Source organism: Oncorhynchus masou, chromosome 25 (genome assembly GCF_036934945.1).
Source record: "Oncorhynchus masou masou isolate Uvic2021 chromosome 25, UVic_Omas_1.1, whole genome shotgun sequence".
Lineage (NCBI taxonomy): Eukaryota > Metazoa > Chordata > Actinopteri > Salmoniformes > Salmonidae > Oncorhynchus > Oncorhynchus masou.
Window position 1 is genome coordinate 2,280,695 of NC_088236.1, and position 19,529 is coordinate 2,300,223.

A 19,529-nucleotide genomic window follows, 5' to 3' on the forward strand; every position below is an offset into this window, starting at 1 on the left:
CCCTCCTCCTGACTGTCATCCCCCACCGTCCTCCTGACTGTCATCCCCCATCGTCCTCCTGACTGTTATCCCCTGTTAGAAACACTTAGATGTTGGTTTAATAGGTAGGTGTACTCTACTCCTCACTGTCCAGAGTGCCGTGTGCGTGACGGTGTGAAGGGGATCCACCTGACGGTGAACCGGGACGGCAAGCCCAACGGCCAGGCCTTTATAGAGCTGGAGCATGAAGAGGATGTCAGCAAGGCCCTGGAGAAACACAGACAGTACCTGGGACCACGCTATGTAGAAGGTACTACAGACAGACAGTACCAGGCTATGTAGAAGGTACTACAGACAGACAGTACCTGGGACCACGCTATGTAGAAGGTACTACAGACAGACAGTACCTGGGACCACGCTATGTAGAAGGTACTACAGACAGACAGTACCAGGCTATGTAGAAGGTACTACAGACAGACAGTACCTGGGACCACGCTATGTAGAAGGTACTACAGACAGACAGTACCTGGGACCACGCTATGTAGAAGGTACTACAGACAGACAGTACCAGGCTATATAGAAGGTACTACAGACAGACAGTACCAGGCTATATAGAAGGTACTACAGACAGACAGTACCTGGGAACACGCTATGTAGAAGGTACTACAGACAGACAGTACCAGGCTATATAGAAGGTACTACAGACAGACAGTACCAGGCTATATAGAAGGTACTACAGACAGACAGTACCTGGGACCACGCTATGTAGAAGGTACTACAGACAGACAGTACCTGGGACCACGCTATGTAGAAGGTACTACAGACAGACAGTACCTGGGAACACGCTATGTAGAAGGTACTACAGACAGACAGTACCTGGGACCAGGCTATGTAGAAGGTACTACAGACACATTACCAGGCTATATAGAAGGTACTACAGACAGACAGTACCAGGCTATGTAGAAGGTACTACAGACAGACAGTACCAGGCTATATAGAAGGTACTACAGTCCCCCCCCCAACACCTGCATTGTGCCCTTGATCGAGGCTCCTAACAAACCCTTAAACTGCTCCAGGGGCACCACACTGTGTCCTTCTCTTCTCCAACTCTCCACTCTGTGTCCCTCTCTTCTCCAACTCTCCACTCTGTGTTCCTCTCTTCTCCAACTCTCCACTCTGTGTCCCTCTCTTCTCCAACTCTCCACTCTGTGTTCCTCTCTTCTCCAACTCTCCACTCTGTGTTCCTCTCTTCTCCAACTCTCCACTCTGTGTCCCTCTCTCTTCTCCAACTTATTGACTATATACATTTGTGGACATTGGACAATAAAGTAATATTTTTCTTCTCCTCAACAACCTCTTCCAGTGTTTGAGGTGACCAACAGCGATGCGGAGGCCATCTTGAAGAAGTCAGTTCAGCTCCCAGCCAGAGACGGGGTGGTACGGATCAGAGGTCTCCCCTACAGCTGCACCGAGACTGACGTCCTGCTCTTCTTCTCTGGTAGGACCCTCAACGGGCCCCGTTTACCACCCTCTGCCCCAACGGGCCCCGTGTACCACCCTCTGGCCCAACGGGCCCCGTTTACCACCCTCTGCCCCAACGGGCCCCGTTTACCACCCTCTGCCCCAACGGGCCCCGTTTACCACCCTCTGCCCCAACGGGCCCCGTTTACCACCCTCTGCCCCAACGGGCCCCGTTTACCACCCTCTGCCCCAACGGGCCCCGTTTACCACCCTCTGTCCCAACGGGCCCCGTTTACCACCCTCTGCCGCAACGGGCCCCGTTTACCACCCTCTGCCCCAACGGGCCCCGTTTACCACCCTCTGCCCCAACGGGCCCCGTTTACCACCCTCTGCCCCAACGGGCCCCGTTTACCACCCTCTGCCCCAACGGGCCCCGTGTACCACCCTCTGCCCCAACGGGCCCCGTGTACCACCCTCTGCCCCAACGGGCCCCGTTTACCACCCTCTGCCCCAACGGGCCCCGTTTACCACCCTCTGCCCCAACGGGCCCCGTTTATCACCCTCTGCCCCAACGGGCCCTGTTTACCACCCTCTGCCCCAACGGGCCCCGTTTACCACCCTCTGCCCCAACGGGCCCCGTTTACCACCCTCTGCCCCAACGGGCCCCGTTTACCACCCTCTGCCCCAACGGGCCCCGTTTACCCACCCTCTGCCCCAACGGGCCCCGTTTACCACCCTCTGCCCCAACGGGCCCCGTGTACCACCCTCTACCCCAACGGGCCTCATTTACCACCCTCTGCCCCAACGGGCCTCGTTTACCACCCTCTGCCCCAACGGGCCCTGTTTACCACCCTCTGCCCCAACGGGCCCCGTTTACGACCTTCTACTTTAACAGATTTAGTTTGATAACAGAACACACACGTGGTTGTTGTGTTGTGTCCCTCCTCGTTGGATTTCATACCGTAAGGGCTGTAGCCAACTCTTGTAGGGCAGCACATCAGATGTTATTGGTCACATACACATATTTAACAGATGTTATTGGTCCATATTTAACAGATGTTATTGGTCCATATTTAACAGATGTTATTGGTCCATATTTAACAGATGTTATTGGTCGCATATACATATTTATCAGATGTTATTACGGCTGTAACTATATGCTTGTGTTCCTAGCTCCAACAGTGCAGTAATATCTAACAATACACAAGAATACACACATGTAAAGTATCACAATAGAATGACTCCAGTATGGAACCAGGCTAACCAGTATGGAACCAGGCTAACCAGTATGGAACCAGGCTAACCAGTATGGAACCAGGCTAACCAGTATGGAACCAGGCTAACCAGTATGGAACCAGGCTAACCAGTATGGAACCAGGCTATCATGTCCCAAGGCATAAAGCTGCCGGTCCTTACAGGTCTGGATGTGACGGAGGACGGGGTGACTCTAGTGACAGACCACAGAGGAAGGAACTCAGGGGAGGCCTATGTCCAGTTCCTGTCCCAGGAGCATGCTGACGAGGCCCTGACCAGAGACAGAGAGGTCATCGGAAACCGGTAGGAACACTCATACCTTCAACCCTCTGGAGTTGATTTCTGCTGGAATCTAATGAGCATAATACAACAATCTCCATCAAAATCTCTTAGTTTAATCTACAGTGAGTGGACACCTCATGACACCAACATCTCATTAATATGGACTTGGTCCCTCCTTTGTTTTTGGGATCCCGAGTGGCACAGCGGGTCTAAGGCATCTGCATCTCAGTGCTAGAGGCGTCACTACAGTCCCTGGTTCGAAACCAGGCTGTGTCATATCCGGCTGTGATTGGGAGTCCCATAGGGCGGTGCACAATTGGCCCAGCCTCCACTCTTCTGGGAAGGCTTTCCACTAGATGTTGGAACATTGCTGCTATAACAGCCTCCACTCTTCTGGGAAGGCTTTCCACTAGATGTTGGAACATTGCTGCTATAACAGCCTCCACTCTTCTGGGAAGGCTTTCCACTAGATGTTGGAACATTGCTGCTATAACAGCCTCCACTCTTCTGGGAAGGCTTTCCACTAGATGTTGGAACATTGTAGCGGTATTTATTAGAGAGGGGTAAAGAAAGATTTTGTTCGGGCGCCAGGCAGGTATTAACCATGCCAAAAAGAAAAGAGTAGAATAGAGAGAGTACCACTACCAGACCCACACACATCAGCAGAAGAGACTGCCTAGAGTGTAGCCTGTTTACCAGATAGCCAGTGGAGAGAAAAGAGAATACACACCATATAAAACCCACATCACAGCACAGGGGTAACCAACAAGAATACTTCATACAATAATACTAATACTAATAATGGCAGAGCAATTAAACAGCAACTTCATACAAGAACGAACCCAGTCATCAACAGAGGATTTGCAATAATCTGTATTATTTTCTAGTGGATGAGTGCAGAGGGTATGAATGTGGGGGGTGTTCATCGACACAACAAAGGCCTTAAAAATGTCCACAGTCTTCTCGGCCACATGTCATTAGTACACCTCACCTCAATACAGTTCACATTACAATACATTACAATACCAATACCACCCCCAATCGTCTCACTATTGTAAAGTGGCTGTTCCACTGGATGTCAGAAGGTGAATTCACCAATTTGTAAGTCGCTCTGGATAAGAGCGTCTGCTAAATGACTTAAATGTAAATGTACAATACACAACTTGCAAGCAACCTCCCTTTTAACTAAAATGTCCATCAAAATACTTCTGGCAGGGCAATAATAGTCCAGCTCTAATGAACTTCAATGGGAAGTGCATTTGAAAAATAGAGAGTCTGTTGCAGGGTAAAGCACTGGAACGAGAGGGAAGAGAAAGAGAGAAAAAGAGAAATCTTAGCTGTGGTCTTCAGGCCTGCCGGTGTACGGTCTGACTGTCCGATGGTTTGTTGGTTTGTATGGTAAAGCTTCGCAACAATGTTGTTACTAATCCATGCGATCCATAACGGGCGCGGTCCCAAACAAAAACAACCACGATCTAAAGCGATCACACCGATGATTGAGTTAAATACTTTATAAACTACAAACGCTGAAAACAAACAAAACCTCTGCAGCACAGCACACACAATCAAACTGTCGCGCCAGCCAAGAGCCCCTCCCCAAAGAGCTGAATGAGCTCTCTTTATCTCCTCCTTCCTTAGTGCTCATGCGCTCTTAAAGTGGCAGTGCACGGTGAAGGCTCCGTGCAGATTTCGCCACACTCCTCCCCCCATGAAAAAACAAAGCCTGTAGAAACAGAGAGGACGCAGGCTTTGACAGGTTCATGTTCCTGCTACACAAAACCAGGGAAGTCCTCATCATCAGAGTCCTCCACGAAGAGGTGCTGCAGGTGTTGCTTTTGCCTGCGATCCAGCTCTTCTGCCGTAGGGTAGCAGGGCTTTAGGTCAACAGCATGCACCGTCCTGGCGTCTTCCCCAGTGTCCTCCAAACAGACCAAGTAGTTCACTGGTCCCAACTGCTGCACACGGTATGGACCTTTCCATCTCAAAGCGAGCTTGGCAAGTGAACTTCTTAGATGCCTTTGACAGATGATGTGAACGTACCCAGACACGAGACTGGGGTGGAAAACACACGTCTCGTCTATGTTTGTCATAGTTTCTCAGCTGTCGTTGTTTGGCTTTGGTTTTGCTGGCCTCCACTCTGGCTAGCAAGGTGTGGTGGTGTTGTACGGCATCAAACGCTGGGCAGTCAGGTGAAACATTCAAACTTTGCAAGACCCTGTCCATCGGATGTAGGAACATTGCTGCTATAACAGCCTCCACTCTTCTGGGAAGGCTTTCCACTAGATGTTGGAACATTGCTGCTATAACAGCCTCCACACTTCTGGGAAGGCTTTCCACTAGATGTTGGAACATTGCTGCTATAACAGCCTCCACTCTTCTGGGAAGGCTTTCCACTAGATGTTGGAACATTGCTGCTATAACAGCCTCCACTCCTCTGGGAAGGCTTTCCACTAGATGTTGGAACATTGCTGCTGTAACAGCCTCCACTCTTCTGGGAAGGATCTCCACTAGATGTTGGAACAAGAGCATTAGTGAGGCCGGGCACTGCTGTTGTGCAATTAGGCCTGGCTCGCAGTCGGCGTTCCAGTTCATCCCAAAGGTGTTCGATGGGGTTGAGGTCAGGGCTCTGCAGGCCAGTCAAGTTCTTCCACACCGATCTCGACAAACCATTTCTGTATGGACCTCGCTTTGTGCACAGTGGCATTGTCATGCTGAAACAGGAAAGGGCCTTCCCCAAACTGTTGCCAAAAAGTTTCAAGCACAGAATTGTCTAGAATGTCATCGTATGCTGTAGCATTGAGCTTTCCCTTCACCGGGCCCAATCAATGAAAAACATCAACAGACCATTATTCCTCCTCCACCAAACTTTACAGTTGGCACTATGCATTGGGACAGGTAGCGTTCTCCTGACACCACTCCAGCCGACGCTTGGCATTGAGCATGGTGATCTTAGGCTTGTGGGGTGGCCTAGTGGTTAGAGCGTTGGACTAGTAACCGGAAGGTTGCAAGTTCAAATCCCCGAGCTGACAAGGTACAAATCTGTCGTTCTGCCCCTGAACAGGCAGTTAACCCACTGTTCCCAGGCCGTCATTGAAAATAAGAATTTGTTCTTAACTGACTTGCCTGGTTAAATAAAGGTAAAATAAATAAATTGTGTGTGGCTGCTCAACCATGGAAACCCATTTTATGAAGCTCCCAACAAATATTTATTGTGCGTTACTTTACTTCCAGAGGCAGTTTTGAACTTGGTAGTGAGTGTTGCAACTGAGGCAGTTGGAGTCATTAAAACTCGTTTTTCAACCACTCCACAAATTTCTTCTTTAAACAAACTATGGTTTTGGCAAGTCGGTTAGGACATCTACTTGCGTGACAAGTCATTTTTCAAAAATTGTTTACAGACAGATTATTTCCATTATAATTCACTGTATCACAAATCCAGTGGGTCAGAAGTTTACATACACTGAGTTTACTGTGTCTTTAAACAGCTTGGAAAATTTCAGAAATGATGTCATGGCTTTAGAAGCTTCTGATTGGCTAATTGACATAATTTGAGTCAATTGAAGATGTACCTGTGGATGTATTTCAAGGCCGACCTTCAAACTCAATGTCTCTTTGCTTGACATTATGGACAAATCAAAGGAAATCAGCCAAGACCTCAGGAAAAAAATTGTAGACGTCCACAAGTCTGGTTCATCCTTGGGAGCAATTTCCAAACGCCTGAAGGTTCCACGTTCATCTGTACAAACAATAGTACGCAAGTATAAACACCATGGGACCACACAGCCGTCATAACGCTCAGGAAGGAGACACATTCTGTCTCCTAGAGATGAACGTACTTGTGAAAATCAATCCCAGAACAACAGCAAAGGACCTTGTGAAGATGCTGGAGGACACGGGTACAAAAGTATCTATATCCACAGTAAAACGAGTCCTATATCGACATAACCTGAAAAGGCCGCTCCGCAAGGAAGAAGCCACTGCTACAAAATCGCCATAAAAAAAGCCAGACTACGGTTTGCAACTGCACATGGGGACAAAGATCGTACTTTTTGGAGAAATGTGCTCTGGTCTGATGAAACAAACATCGTTACGTTTGGAGGAAAAGGGGGAGGCTTGCAAGCCGAAAGAAACACCATCCCAACCGTGAAGCATGGAGGTGGCAGCATCATGTTGTGGGGGTGCTTTGCTGCAGGAGGGACCGGTGCACTTCACAAAATAGACAACATCAAGAGGCAGGACAATTATGTGGATATATTGAAGCAACATCTCAAGACATCGTTCAAGAAGTTAAAGCTTGGTCGCAAATGGGTCTTCCAAATGACAATGGCCCTATGCATACTTCCAAAGTTGTGGCAAAATGGCTTAAGGACAACAAAATCAAGGTATTGGAGTGGCCATCACAAAGCCCTGACCTCAATCCCATAGAACATGTGTGGGCAGAACTGAAAAAGCCTGTGTGAGTAAGGAGGCCTACAAACCTGACTCAGTTACACCAGCTCTGTCAGGAGGCCTACAAACCTGACTCAGTTACACCAGCTCTGTCAGGAGGCCTACAAACCTGACTCAGTTACACCAGCTCTGTCAGGAGGCCTACAAACCTGACTCAGTTACACCAGCTCTGTCAGGAGGCCTACAAACCTGACTCAGTTACACCAGCTCTGTCAGGAGGCCTACAAACCTGACTCAGTTACACCAGCTCTGTCAGGAGGAATGAGGCCTACAAACCTGACTCAGTTACACCAGCTCTGTCAGGAGGAATGGGCCAAAATTCACCCAACTTATTGTGGGAAGCTTGTGGAAGGCAACTCAAAGCATTTGACCCAAGTTAAACAATTTAAAGGCAATGCTACCAAATACTAATTGAGTGTATGTGAACTTCTGACCCACTGGGAATGTGATGAAAGAAATAGAAGCTGAAATAAATCACTCTCTACTATTATTCTGACATTTCACATTCTTAAAATAAAGTGTTGATCCTAACTGACCTAAGACAGGGACTTTTTACCAGGATTAAATGTCAGGAATTATGAAAAACTGAGTTGAAATGTATTTGGCTAAGGTGTATGTAAATTTCTGACTTCGTTTATCAGACCATGAGACCTCCCATCTGAGGTGAAAGGTGACAGAACTAGAGCAGTGTTGGTCAGACCAGGAGACATCCCATCTGAGGTGAAAGGTGACAGAACTAGAGCAGTGTTGGTCAGACCAGGAGACATCCCATCTGAGGTGAAAGGTGACAGAACTAGAGCAGTGTTTATCAGACCAGGAGACATCCCATCTGAGGTGAAAGGTGACAGAACTAGAGCAGTGTTGGTCAGACCAGGAGACATCCCATCTGAGGTGAAAGGTCACAGAACTAGAGAGGTGTTTATCAGACCAGGAGACATCCCATCTGAGGTGAAAGGTGACAGAACTAGAGCAGTGTTGGTCAGACCATGAGACATCCCATCTGAGGTGAAAGGTGACAGAACTAGAGCAGTGTTGGTCAGACCAGGAGACATCCCATCTGAGGTGAAAGGTGACAGAACTAGAGAGGTGTTGGTCAGACCAGGAGACATCCCATCTGAGGTGAAAGGTGACAGAACTAGAGCAGTGTTGGTCAGACCAGGAGACATCCCATCTGAGGTGAAAGGTGACAGAACTAGAGCAGTGTTGGTCAGACCAGGAGACATCCCATCTGAGGTGAAAGGTGACAGAACTAGAGCAGTGTTCATCAGACATCCCGAAAATCGGTCTTCTCACTAAATCGCCTGGAGCGTCCGAACGGTCTGGTTTATTATGACCCCTGTGAGGAAAGATGAGACTCTCACAAACATGTCTTGTCGTTGTTTTGCTCTAGGAAGCCCACAGGCCTCACAAGACTCGTCTGAAGGTCCCTCGGTACCAGATTTAAAAAAAATAGTGTGTGTATATATGGAGATAGCTTAGTGCCATACATTATGGATCAAATACCTTTTTCATAATTTCGATCTTGTCTCATTGCTGCAACTCCCCAACGGGTTCGGGAGGTGAAGGTCAAGTTATGCGTCCTCGGAAACAACATGACCTGCCAAACTGCACTTCTTAACACCCGCTCACTTAACCCGTAAGCCAGCCGCACCAATGTGTCAGAGGACGTCGTTCAACTGACGACCGACGTCAGCCTGCAGGCGCCCGGCCCGCCACAAGGAGTCGCTAGAGCGCCATGAGTCAAGTAAGGTCAACCCCTCCCCTAATCCGGACAACGCTGGGCCAAACCCTTCCCTAATCCGGACAACGCTGGGCCAATTGTGTACCCACCCTATGGGACTACCGATCACGGCCGGTAATGACACAGCCTGGGATCGAAACCCCCCCCCCATCCTCTGCTTAGACTGTAGAAGGTTAAGAACTCAACGTTACACAGCTTTAAGCTTTTAAATGGATTAGTTTTGAACGCTTTCTTGTTTATCAATAAACCCACATTCAGTTCACAGCTGACTGTCTACTATGCTTCATATATTTTCCGACCATGACCTTTACCCATGATCCTGTCTTGACCCTGTCCTGACAGTGTGACTGTGTCACCAGGTGCGTGTCCTGACTGTGTCACCAGGTGCGTGTCCTGACTGTGTCACCAGGTGTGTGTCCTGACTGTGTGACTGTGTCACCAGGTGCGTGTCCTGACTGTGTCACCAGGTGTGTGTCCTGACTGTGTCACCAGGTACATCGAGGTGTTCCCCAGTAGGAGGAGTGAGGTCGGAGGTCGGAAGAAGACGGAGTCTCTTGAAGAGGGCAGAAACTCCAGACAGACTCAACCACAGAGACCTGCAGCACAGCCCCCTAGACATGGTGAGACAGACAGACCTGCAGCACAGCCCCCTAGACATGGTGAGACAGACAGACCTGCAGCACAGCCTCCTAGACATGGTGAGACAGACAGACAGACAGACAGACAGACAGACAGACAGACAGACAGACAGACAGACAGACAGACAGACAGACCTGCTGCACAGCCCCCTAGACATGGTGAGACAGACAGACCTGCAGCACAGCCCCCTAGACATGGTGAGACAGACAGACCTGCAGCACAGCCCCCTAGAAATGGTGAGACAGACAGACCTGCAGCACAGCCTCCTAGACATGGTGAGACAGACAGACAGACAGACAGACAGACAGACAGACAGACAGACAGACAGACAGACAGACAGACAGACCGACCTGCAGCACAGCCTCCTAGACATGGTGAGACAGACAGACAGACCTGCAGCACAGCCTCCTAGACATGGTGAGACAGACAGACAGACCTGCAGCACAGCCCCCTAGACATGGTGAGACAGACAGACAGACCTGCAGCACAGCCCCCTAGACATGGTGAGACAGACAGACCTGCAGCACAGCCCCTAGACATGGTGAGACAGACAGACAGACCTGCAGCACAGCCCCCTAGACATGGTGAGACAGACAGACCTGCAGCACAGCCCCTAGACATGGTGAGACAGACAGACCTGCAGCACAGCCCCCTAGACATGGTGAGACAGACAGACCTGCAGCACAGCCCCCTAGACATGGTGAGACAGACAGACCTGCAGCACAGCCTCCTAGACATGGTGAGACAGACAGACAGACCTGCAGCACAGCCCCTAGACATGGTGAGACAGACAGACATGCAGCACAGCCTCCTAGACATGGTGAGACAGACAGACCTGCAGCACAGCCCCCTAGACATGGTGAGACAGACAGACATGCAGCACAGCCCCCTAGACATGGTGAGACAGACAGACCTGCAGCACAGCCTCCTAGACATGGTGAGACAGACAGACCTGCAGCACAGCCCCCTAGACATGGTGAGACAGACAGACATGCAGCACAGCCCCCTAGACATGGTGAGACAGACAGACCTGCAGCACAGCCCCCTAGACATGGTGAGACAGACAGACCTGCAGCACAGCCTCCTAGACATGGTGAGACAGACAGACAGACAGACCTGCAGCACAGCCTCCTAGACATGGTGAGACAGACAGACCTGCAGCACAGCCCCCTAGACATGGTGAGACAGACAGACAGACCTGCAGCACAGCCCCCTAGACATGGTGAGACAGACAGACCTGCAGCACAGCCCCCTAGACATGGTGAGACAGACAGACCTGCAGCACAGCCCCCTAGACATGGTGAGACAGACAGACCTGCAGCACAGCCCCCTAGACATGGTGAGACAGACAGACAGACAGACCTGCAGCACAGCCCCCTAGACATGGTGAGACAGACAGACCTGCAGCACAGCCCCCTAGACATGGTGAGACAGACAGACAGACAGACAGACCTGCAGCACAGCCCCCTAGACATGGTGAGACAGACAGACCTGCAGCACAGCCCCCTAGACATGGTGAGACAGACAGACCTGCAGCACAGCCCCTAGACATGGTGAGACAGACAGACAGACCTGCAGCACAGCCCCTAGACATGGTGAGACAGACAGACCTGCAGCACAGCCCCCTAGACATGGTGAGACAGACAGACAGACAGACCTGCAGCACAGCCCCCTAGACATGGTGAGACAGACAGACAGACAGACCTGCAGCACAGCCCCCTAGACATGGTGAGACAGACAGACCTGCAGCACTACCTCCTAGACATGGTGAGACAGACAGACCTGCAGCACAGCCTCCTAGACATGGTGAGACAGACAGACAGACAGACCTGCAGCACAGCCCCCTAGACATGGTGAGACAGACAGACAGACAGACCTGCAGCACAGCCCCCTAGACATGGTGAGACAGACAGACCTGCAGCACAGCCCCCTAGACATGGTGAGACAGACAGACCTGCAGCACAGCCCCCTAGACATGGTGAGACAGACAGACAGACCTGCAGCACAGCCCCCTAGACATGGTGAGACAGACAGACCTGCAGCACAGCCCCCTAGACATGGTGAGACAGACAGACAGACAGACCTGCAGCACAGCCCCCTAGACATGGTGAGACAGACAGACCTGCAGCACAGCCTCCTAGACATGGTGAGACAGACAGACAGACCTGCAGCACAGCCCCCTAGACATGGTGAGACAGACAGACCTGCAGCACAGCCCCCTAGACATGGTGAGACAGACAGACCTGCAGCACAGCCTCCTAGACATGGTGAGACAGACAGACAGACAGACCTGCAGCACAGCCCCCTAGACATGGTGAGACAGACAGACAGACAGACCTGCAGCACAGCCCCCTAGACATGGTGAGACAGACAGACAGACAGACCTGCAGCACAGCCCCCTAGACATGGTGAGACAGACAGACAGACAGACCTGCAGCACAGCCCCCTAGACATGGTGAGACAGACAGACCTGCAGCACTACCTCCTAGACATGGTGAGACAGACAGACCTGCAGCACAGCCTCCTAGACATGGTGAGACAGACAGACAGACAGACCTGCAGCACAGCCCCCTAGACATGGTGAGACAGACAGACAGACAGACCTGCAGCACAGCCCCCTAGACATGGTGAGACAGACAGACCTGCTGCACAGCCCCCTAGACATGGTGAGACAGACAGACAGACCTGCTGCACAGCCCCCTAGACATGGTGAGACAGACAGACAGACCTGCAGCACAGCCCCCTAGACATGGTGAGACAGACAGACAGACAGACAGACCTGCAGCACAGCCCCCTAGACATGGTGAGACAGACAGACCTGCAGCACAGCCCCCTAGACATGGTGAGACAGACAGACAGACAGACAGACAGACAGACAGACAGACCTGCAGCACAGCCCCCTAGACATGGTGAGACAGACAGACCTGCAGCACAGCCCCCTAGACATGGTGAGACAGACAGACAGACAGACAGACAGACAGACAGACAGACCTGCAGCACAGCCCCCTAGACATGGTGAGACAGACAGACAGACAGACAGACCTGCAGCACAGCCCCCTAGACATGGTGAGACAGACAGACAGACCTGCAGCACAGCCCCCTAGACATGGTGAGACAGACAGACATGCAGCACAGCCCCCTAGACATGGTGAGACAGACAGACCTGCTGCACAGCCCCCTAGACATGGTGAGACAGACAGACAGACCTGCAGCACAGCCCCCTAGACATGGTGAGACAGACAGACCTGCAGCACAGCCCCCTAGACATGGTGAGACAGACAGACCTGCAGCACAGCCCCCTAGACATGGTGAGACAGACAGACATGCAGCACAGCCCCCTAGACATGGTGAGACAGACAGACCTGCAGCACAGCCCCCTAGACATGGTGAGACAGACAGACATGCAGCACAGCCCCCTAGACATGGTGAGACAGACAGACATGCAGCACAGCCCCCTAGACATGGTGAGACAGACAGACAGACAGACAGACAGACAGACAGACAGACAGACCTGCAGCACAGCCCCCTAGACATGGTGAGACAGACAGACAGACCTGCAGCGCAGCCCCCTAGACATGGTGAGACAGACAGACAGACAGACCTGCAGCACAGCCCCCTAGACATGGTGAGACAGACAGACAGACCTGCAGCACAGCCCCTAGACATGGTGAGACAGACAGACCTGCTGCACAGCCCCCTAGACATGGTGAGACAGACAGACCTGCAGCACAGCCCCCTAGACATGGTGAGACAGACAGACAGACAGTTTTCTCCATGTGTAGTGTCTTGTCCTTTTGACTGATGAAACTGAACGGAGGGTAGATGTCTAGATGGATGTTCCATGGTTGTTGTTGTTTGTTTCAGGGTCTCATCCGGTATCCTCTCTGCCCCAACACTTTGTCCACATGAGAGGACTGCCCTTCCACGCCACCGGAGAGGACATCGTTCAGGTATTGCTCTATGGTTTCCACTACCGGCGGCAGGGTAGCCTAGTGGGTAGAGCGTTGGACTAGTAACCGGAAGGTTGTGAGTTCAAACCCCCGAGCTGACATGGTACAAATCTGTCGTTCTGCCCCTGAACAGGCAGTTAACCCACTGTTCCTAGGCCGTCATTAAAAATAAGAATTTGTTCTTAACTGACTTGCCTAGTTAAATAAAGGTAAAATAAAAAAAACCGTGCCATCTCAGAGCGAGACCGTGCTCACTCGCGTCAGAGAAGTTTGAACAAACGATGACTTTCTGTAACAGGTTGATATTGCTCTGTCAGTTCTTCTCTCCTCTAGCGCTGTCCAGGATTCTGGTGGAGTTCGGTCCAGACGGGAGGGCCAGTGGAGAGGCTGACGTTTACTTCACATCGCACCAGGACGCCGTCTCAGCCATGACCCGGGACAAGGCACACATGCGTACGTCTGTCTACAGTATCAGTCAAAAGTTTGGACACAACTACTCATTTTTACTATTTTCTACATTGTAGAATAATAGTGAAGACATCCAAACTATGAAATAACACATATGGAATCATGTAGTAACCAAAAAAGTGTTAAACAAAACAAAATATTTTATATTTGAGATTCATGTATTGGATTGTGTCTGATATTCTGAGCAAGATGAGACGTGAGACGTGTCATATCGTCAACCAATCACATTTGTCAAATCCTTTTTGGGTTAAACTTGCAGAGTAAACGAGCCTACTTCCCAAAAGCAACTATATATCCGTATTAGACTGAAAGTACTTTTTTATCATGATTTGTGAGTCTCTCTGCTCATTAGTTGTAATATTTCCTTGGACAAATAGTCCCAGATTTTCAAAAAAAATGTGGTCTCTGGTTTCTGCATCATCAACGTGCGTTTTTCCGTGGCTCATTAGAAGTGTGTTTTCTGACCAATTCCTTGTTTTCGTTTATGATGTTTGTTCCGCATGAGATGCTGAAGCCGATTTTACTTCCTCAAAATCCCCAGAATGACTCTTAAGATCATTTAAGAAATCCGTAATAAATGTTAAAGTTTTTGTCGAGGATGTTGTAGTTGTTTTGGCGCAGTATTTTTCAAGTAAAAAAAGTCTGGTCTGTCTCAGTGTCTATGCTATTGGATAGAGAGCTATCGCCACAGCTGTTCACCCCATGTTAGTGAGCAAATGGCCATCAGATCAAAACCGTTTTTAGACTTTATGACCAACATTAACCGATGTTAGACTTTGTAGTCAGTTTTCACGTTAGACTAAATGTCTGACTGAAAACTGGACGTTTTTCAAGGGATTCATTGTTTTATAAAGTCAGTCGCTCTTTAAAGTCCCGTAGATCATTTCATCACTCCCTTTTGTTGATTACAAAACTACACAAGCTTCCAACTTACCGGACTTTGTTGTTAGAGTATTAAAACATCAAAACACAGGATTGAGTCTTGAGGTTCACCGAATTATGTAAATCCGCCTTCAGTTTTCATGCCTCCGTTTAAATAAACAGAACCTACAGTACGAGCTGCGTCTGGTTTCCCTGGTGCCCCTAGGGCAGTCTACGATGTCGAATTTGTTAAATGAGAATTGCAATTTTTAATTATTTTTTTTTATCGATGAAATTAAAAAATATATTGTGGTGTTTGTAGTATATTTAAAAAAAAAAAAACATGTAATCTGTAGTTATTTGTTTTGTATTCATGTAGGCGACACTGTACTGCAAAATCATCCCGCTGTCCCATATTGTGTTTTCTAAACGCGGTCATCCTGCCCTAAACTCTTTCCTGTTTCTCTGCAGAAGAGCGATACATAGAGCTGTTCCTGAACTCAACAGCATCTGACGAGGGGCAATGAGGTTTACCAGGTTGGTCTGAAGTAAACCTTTCACATAGTCACTTTAACCAAATCTACATGAACATGCTACCTCAATCAGCCTGACGAACCGGTGTCTGGCTACTGTATAGAGCCCCTCTACTGTATATAACCCCTCTACTGTATATAGCCTCTCTACAGTATATAGCCTCTCTACTGTAAATAGCCTCTCTACTGTAAATAGCCCCTCTACTGTATATAGCCCCTCTACTGTATATAGCCTCTCTACTGTACATAGCCCCTCTACTGTATATAGCCCCTCTACTGTATATAGCCTCTCTACTGTATATAGCCCCTCTACTGTATATAGCCTCTCTACTGTATATAGCCTCTCTACTGTATATAGCCCCTCTACTGTATATAGCCTCTCTACTGTATATAGCCTCTCTACTGTATATAGCCCCACTACTGTATATAGCCCCTCTACTGTATATAGCCCCTCTACTGTATATAGCCCCTCTACTGTATATAGCCCCTCTACTGTATATAGCCTCTCTACTGTATATAGCCTCTCTACTGTATATAGCCCCTCTACTGTATATAGCCCCTCTACTGTATATAGCCCCTCTACTGTATATAGCCCCTCTACTGTATATAGCCCCTCTACTGTATATAGCCCCTCTACTGTATAGAGCCCCTCTACTGTATAGAGCCCCTCTACTGTATAGAGCCCCTCTACTGTATATAGCCCCTCTACTGTATATAGCCCCTCTACTGTATATAGCCCCTCTACTGTATATAGCCCCTCTACTGTATATAGCCCCTCTACTGTATATAGCCTGTATATAGCCCCTCTACTGTATATAGCCCCTCTACTGTATATAGCCCCTCTACTGTATATAGCCTCTCTACTGTATATAGCCTCGCTACTTTTATAGCCCTTCTACTGTATATAGCCTCTCTACTGTATATAGCCTCGCTACTTTTATAGCCCTTCTACTGTATATAGCCCCTCTACTGTATATAGCCCCTCTACTGTATATAGCCCCTCTACTGTATATAGCCTGTCTTTATACTGTTGTTTTATTTCTTTACTTACCTATTGTTCACCTAATACCCTTTTTGCATTATTGGTTAGAGCCTGTAAGTAAGCATTTCACTGTAAGGTCAATAACCTGTTGTTTTCAGCATTTCACTGTAAGGGCAATAACCTGTTGTTTTCAGGGCACGTGACACACTTTGACTTGATAACATTGGTTGACTGAGTCTGTGATTCTGTCTGCAGGTTAGCGGTGGGCTGAGAGATGACCTCGGAGGTGTGGTGCTGAAAATCCCCATCTGTAAGGGTGTAGAAATGATGTTGAATACAATAAAACTATGTTCAATCTGACTCCCATTTATTATGTGAATAAATACAACAGTCCCTGTAGGAATCGAGGCAAGATGGAAGCCTCTATCACCTCTGACTATAAACAGATTAACTTGCGCCGTTATGCAATTATTAAGAGATACAAATAGCTCATCCTGGCGATCAATGTTCAAGCATATACAGTATAGTTAGAAAAGGACACTGTAAAACAAGAGTTACTCAGTTAGTCACGACAGTCTTCCTTGGGAACATCCCTTCTTAGAGATCGCCTCAGATAAGGTGTGTTTGACCCATGATGCCCGCCATCCAAACGAGGCAGTACAAATCAAATCAAATTGTCACATACACATGGTTAGCAGATGTTAATGCGAGTGTAGCGAAATGCTTGTGCTTCTAGTTCCGACAATGCAGAAATAACCAACAAGTAATCTAACTAACAATTCCACAACTACTACCTTATACACACAAGTGTAAAGGGATAAAGAATATGTACATAAAGATATATGAATAAGTGATGGTACAGAGCAGCATAGGCAAGATACAGTAGATGGTATCGAGTACAGTATATACATATGAGATGAGTATGTAAACAAAGTGGCATAGTTAAAGTGGCTAGTGATACATGTATTACATAAGGATGCAGTCGATGATATAGAGTACAGTATATAGGTATGCATATGAGATGAATAATGTAGGGTAAGTAACATTATATAAGGTAGCATTGTTTAAAGTGGCTAGTGATACATGTATTACATAAGGATGCAGTCGATGATATAGAGTACAGTATATACGTATGCATATGAGATGAATAATATAGGGTAAGTATGGTGAGTCATCACACTGCTCTCAGCCAGCATCACCTCTCATTCTTCCACCTCATCAGAAGGACCAGGTCTGGGTGTATTGTCTGCACTCTGTTTTGCTCTATGGTTGAATGAGTGGACGGGACAATAAAGACATTCCTGCTGAAGTGGTTGTGTCTTTCCGTCCAACAGGAAGCTCGGCCAATGAGGCGTGAGATAATGGAAGAGCATTCATTATGACATTTCAGCGAGCAGGCCTTTCTAATCGACCTGGCCAGGTATCCTGGAAGGATATTGATCTCATCCCGTCAGTAGAGGATGCCTGGTTATTGTTTTTAAATGCCTTCCTAACCATCTTAAATAAGCTGCCCCATTCAAGAAATTTAGAACCAGGAACAGATATAGCCCTTGGTTCTCCCCAGACCTGACTGCCCTGAACCAACACAAAAACATCCTATGGCGTTCTGCATTAGCATCGAACAGCCCCCGTGATATGCAGCTGTTCAGGGAAGCTAGAAACCATTATACACAGGCAGTTAGAAAAGCCAAGGCTAGCTTTTTCAAGCAGAAATTTGCTTCCTGCAACACTAACTCAAAGTTCTGGGACACTGTAAAGTCCATGGAGAATAAGAGCACCTCCTCCCAGCTGCCCACTGCACTGAGGATAGGAAACTCTGTCACCACTGATAAATCCACCATAATTGAGAATTTCAATAAGCATTTTTTTACAGCTAGCCATGCTTTCCTCCTGGCTTCTCCTACCCCGGTCAACAGCACTGCACCACCCAGAGCAACTCGCCCAAGCCTTCCCCATTTCTCCTTCTCCCAAATCCGTTCAGCTGATGTTCTGAAAGAGCTGCAAAATCTGGACCCCTACAAATCAGCCGGGCTAGACAATCTGGACCCTTTCTTTCTAAAATTATCTGCCGAAATTGTTGCCACTCCCTATTACTAGCCTGTTCAACCTCTCTTTCGTGTCGTCTGAGATTCCCAAAGATTGGAAAGCAGCTGCGGTCATCCCCCTCTTCAAAGGGGGGGACACTCTTGACCCAAACTGCTACAGACCTATATCCTACCATGCCTTTCTAGGGTCTTCGAAATACCTTCTCTGCTATGCAATCTGGTTTCAGAGCTGGTCGTGGGTGCACTTCAGCCACGCTCAAGGTCCAAAACGATATCTTAACCGCCATCGATAAGAAACATTACTGTGCAGCCGTATTCATTGATCTGGCCAAGGCTTTCGACTCTGTCAATCACCACATCCTCATCGGCAGACTCGACAGCCTTGGTTTCTCAAATGATTGCCTCGCCTGGTTCACTAACTACTTCTCTGATAGAGTTCAGTGTGTCAAATCGGAGGGTCTGCTGTCCGGACCTCTGGCAGTCTATGGGGGTGCCACAGGGTTCAATTCTTGGACCGACTCTCTTCTCTGTATACATCAATGAGGTCGCTCTTGCTGCTGGTGAGTCTCTGATCCACCTCTACGCAGACGACACCATTCTGTATACTTCTGGCCCTTCTTTGGACACTGTGTTAACAACCCTCCAGGCAAGCTTCAATGCCATACAACTCTCCTTCCGTGGCCTCCAATTGCTCTTAAATACAAGTAAAACTAAATGCATGCTCTTCAACCGATCGCTACCTGCACCTGCCCGCCTGTCCAACATCACTACTCTGGACGGCTCTGACTTAGAATATGTGGACTACTACAAATACCTATGTGTCTGGTTAGACTGTAAACTCTCCTTGCAGACCCATATCAAACATCTCCAATCCAAAGTTAAATC

General features: G+C 48.5%; 1 protein-coding gene across 1 annotated transcript in view; it reads left to right on the plus strand.

Annotated features, from left to right (window-relative positions):
* The window catches only part of grsf1 (G-rich RNA sequence binding factor 1), a 35,714-nt gene extending 18,755 nt beyond the window's left edge, over positions 1-16,959 (plus strand). The window contains exons 3-10 of the mRNA XM_064936533.1: positions 134-289; positions 1,343-1,477; positions 2,859-2,997; positions 9,659-9,786; positions 13,670-13,755; positions 14,073-14,208; positions 15,556-15,621; positions 16,855-16,959. Coding sequence (XP_064792605.1) covers positions 134-289; positions 1,343-1,477; positions 2,859-2,997; positions 9,659-9,786; positions 13,670-13,755; positions 14,073-14,208; positions 15,556-15,611 — 836 coding nt within the window. The 3' untranslated portion in view covers positions 15,612-15,621; positions 16,855-16,959. The remainder of the gene's footprint in view (positions 1-133; positions 290-1,342; positions 1,478-2,858; positions 2,998-9,658; positions 9,787-13,669; positions 13,756-14,072; positions 14,209-15,555; positions 15,622-16,854) is intronic.
* The last annotated feature ends 2,570 nt before the right edge of the window (positions 16,960-19,529 follow it).